Genomic DNA, 3145 nt, shown 5'->3' with positions numbered 1-3145 from the left:
TTGTTTTTTGTTGTGATATGTTGTGCATATATTTTTGTTTTTAATGTGTATAAAATTTTTGGTTTTAAATGAAATGAATAAAATAAATAAACTAAACTAAATTAAGTCTCTAGCTGTTTATCGTCAGTCTTTTTATTTTTAATCAGTTCAAACCAACAAAAGAAAAAAACCTGAAACTACGCAGATATTTCCTGACAAAATGAAAAAGGTAAAAAAATTAATAAATTTTAAAAAATGTAGTTTTATCTTGGGTATATTTTTAACTGCCACCCATTACGTAATAAAATAAGTATCATGACAAAGTCACGTGGAAGTGAAACTGCCGGAGGGCGCGAAGGGGAGTAACAGTTTTCCTTTAATGGCTGCGTGATCAGTGACCACGCCAGACCTCACACTCGCCCTAAAAGTGAGCTCACCGCTGTTACTCAGCATTTCCAAAGAACCTGTCGAACACGGCGCGCACTTCCACAACCCAACCAAGACAACCGCCTAAAACGACACTAATCCTCTGACAGACTTCAGGGACACACAGGCTAACCGTCAGCTGAGTGGATCAGTAATTACTCGGAACAGACCTCGGGAGGGAAGCTCTGCAGGTCGTTCCTTCTGCGGCCAATAGCATTAAAAGTGTAAAAATAGAGCTGAACTGCGTCTGACACTATGGTGCAAACAGGGTGATTATCAGTGGAAAATCCCGCTCGGATGTTTAAGCAAGTAGGCTAAGAACTTATAAATAGATGCCAACGAGGAAATTACAGGATCTATTCTTTTATTTAGAACAACTACATGATGGAGCTGAATCCCCAGTCACAGTTGCTACACTTGCAACTGAAAAACAGGTTATACAGGAAATGGCTAAAACAATGCCTTTCCTTCTCCAGTGCTGACATGAAGCAGCAGAAAAGCAAACATTAATGACGTGTCGAGTACATTTGGTGACCCAGACGTACAACAAGGGGGTCAACCCAATCATCCTCCAACAGGCGAGTGACCAATAGGAACAAAACTTACTTATAAAGAATTTATTTCCACTGCAAGCTGACAATGGCAGAGCTGTTGAAACATTTTTTATTCAAACATGCAAATTTGCATTTTCTATACAATTTGAGGAAACTCCGGTGAATAATCAGTCCAACACTGTCGTAAAACTAGCGACTGGTGAAACCACAAGGAGGAACGTTTTTTCTTCATACCAGTCATTCTCCACTGACATTGTTTGTAATCTCCCACGCAGATTTCATTCACAATTTCAAACAAGACTAGAAACAGAAACAACTGTGGGTCTCTAAAACGTAAGACTTTTCAATTCTGTTGGGCTGTCAGTTCCATCCAAGTCAAAAATTATATTTGAATTTCACTAGAAAGGCAAAAACCTGATAAGACCTAAAACCAGAAAATATTTGAGAACCGAGTGTTAATAACAAAATGTATTTAGGAGGGCTGATAAGGCCGGTGCAAATTCTTAGTCAGAATATGAGAAAATCCTTCTTTAAAAAGCAATAAACTGAGAAAGCGTATATTTTTATTTAATTTTACCTAAAACAAATCATCCAGTCAGAGTTGTTGGAGGGAGATTTATTTGTAATCAGTTCAGGTTTGCCATGACTGGCACTTTACCTGGTCGAAGAGCTGCTTGCCAATGGTGTTGGGCAGGATGGCAAACTCCAGCTCCGCATCCATGGTGGTGACCCGAACACTGACCTGTGGGAAAAACCATGAGAAACAAATAAAGTGGTGCTCATTTATAAAGTAAAGCACACCAAACTGCTACAGAGGAGTGCTTGGCCCGTGTTGTGTTTCTGTTTGGTAAGGGGGTGTATTTGCAGAGTAAACTGCTTTCTCAGAGACACACCAGCCTATTGAGCTGAACTCCAAAAACTAAATCTAAGAAGTCTAAAAAAGGTTGCTTCAACTCAAAGCAAGGAAATAAGACGTTTCAGCACAAAGCAAGTCTAACTCAGCTTTCTGAAACTAAGAAGACTAAAGGGTGGACTGTTTGGAGTGTTTGTTAAACTCTGGTTAAAGACTGATCACACTGACCAGGACGTCAATCTAATTTTTCCCCTCATGTAGCTCCACCCCAGAGAAAAATGCTCAGTTTCATAATAAAATGCAAACAGAACAACCAGCAGAATAAAGAAAACCAATGTCAACTGTGCGTCATGATGAAGAGAAACAATAGTCAGTAGGTTTATTCTGAAATTAGAAAATGACATCAGATTTTTAACAAAGGCCGTGAAACAATACTTCGATATTTACAATGGCTGCTTTGAGGTAATGTACATCCTGAATGGCTTTTTTGTGGCTGTAATGTCAAATGTCTCTGGTTTGCGGGGCTATGAAAAGACTCAGTCCAAGTTTTCACTGGGCTTATTAATGCAGATTGAAAATGAAACAAAGAGGTTTGTGGACAGAGAGAAAGCCCTTCAGCGACATCTTTCATCTCCTGTCCATTGTGAGGCGGGCCTCAGTGGTTCAACACCACCCACAGGAACAGGGAACCCTTGGTCTGGTGACTCAATGAGATTCTGATGCCCAAGAATCTACAAAAGACGAGCAACCAACTGATGGTAGGAAATCCTGGGAAAAAACTCATCTGATCACAGTACTGGATGGAAACCACTTGTGTACTTTTGTTTCCATTAGGATATTGAGTTGTGAAGGGAAGTCCAGAAAGTGATAAGAACTCAGGGAGTCTAGACAGTGGATATTTAAGATGCCCCATCTTCTGCTCTAATAACAGCTTAGCAGAAACCAGACGTTCTGGCAAACTTTTACGATCCAAATCAAAGCCCTCAGAACCACTAGGTTTTCTTTTAGCTCAGTCCTGTTTTAGAAACACGAGTGCACAATTTGAAATGTAAGAGTCAGCTGGCCAATTAAACATCCACCTTCAAGTCAAACCTAAAAACGCAGTGAAGGGGGGGCTGCAGTGACTCCACACGGCAAAACAAAGATTCCCTTTCAGCTGTAGTGTTCCCCAACTACGACAGCAAATACAGCACCAGAACTCAAACAAACCTCTTCATTTTTTTTATTTATTTCCCTAAACTGAATGAAGGTTTTGAAGCTTAACGGTGTAGGACGCTTCTCTCAACGTCACAGTCTATATTTACAGCAGTTACAGATGAAGCACGTAGAAACC

At 40.1% G+C, this 3145-nt stretch overlaps 1 protein-coding gene across 2 annotated transcripts in view; it reads right to left on the bottom strand.

Moving 5' to 3' along the window:
- ezrb (ezrin b) overlaps positions 1–3145 on the bottom strand; it is a 28097-nt gene that overhangs the window by 18787 nt on the left and 6165 nt on the right. The window contains exon 2 of one of the 2 annotated variants that reach the window (XM_014015724.1): positions 1618–1701. In XM_014015724.1, the coding sequence (XP_013871178.1) occupies positions 1618–1701 (84 nt within the window). Of the gene's footprint in view, positions 1–1617; positions 1702–3145 lie in introns of those variants that run through there. The other variant, XM_014015725.1, reaches the window with a different exon arrangement.

This window comes from Austrofundulus limnaeus, unplaced genomic scaffold (genome assembly GCF_001266775.1).
Source record: "Austrofundulus limnaeus strain Quisiro unplaced genomic scaffold, Austrofundulus_limnaeus-1.0 Scaffold133, whole genome shotgun sequence".
Classification (NCBI taxonomy): domain Eukaryota; kingdom Metazoa; phylum Chordata; class Actinopteri; order Cyprinodontiformes; family Rivulidae; genus Austrofundulus; species Austrofundulus limnaeus.
Note: the sequence above shows the minus strand (reverse complement) of the source record. Positions and strands in the feature narration are given on the sequence as shown.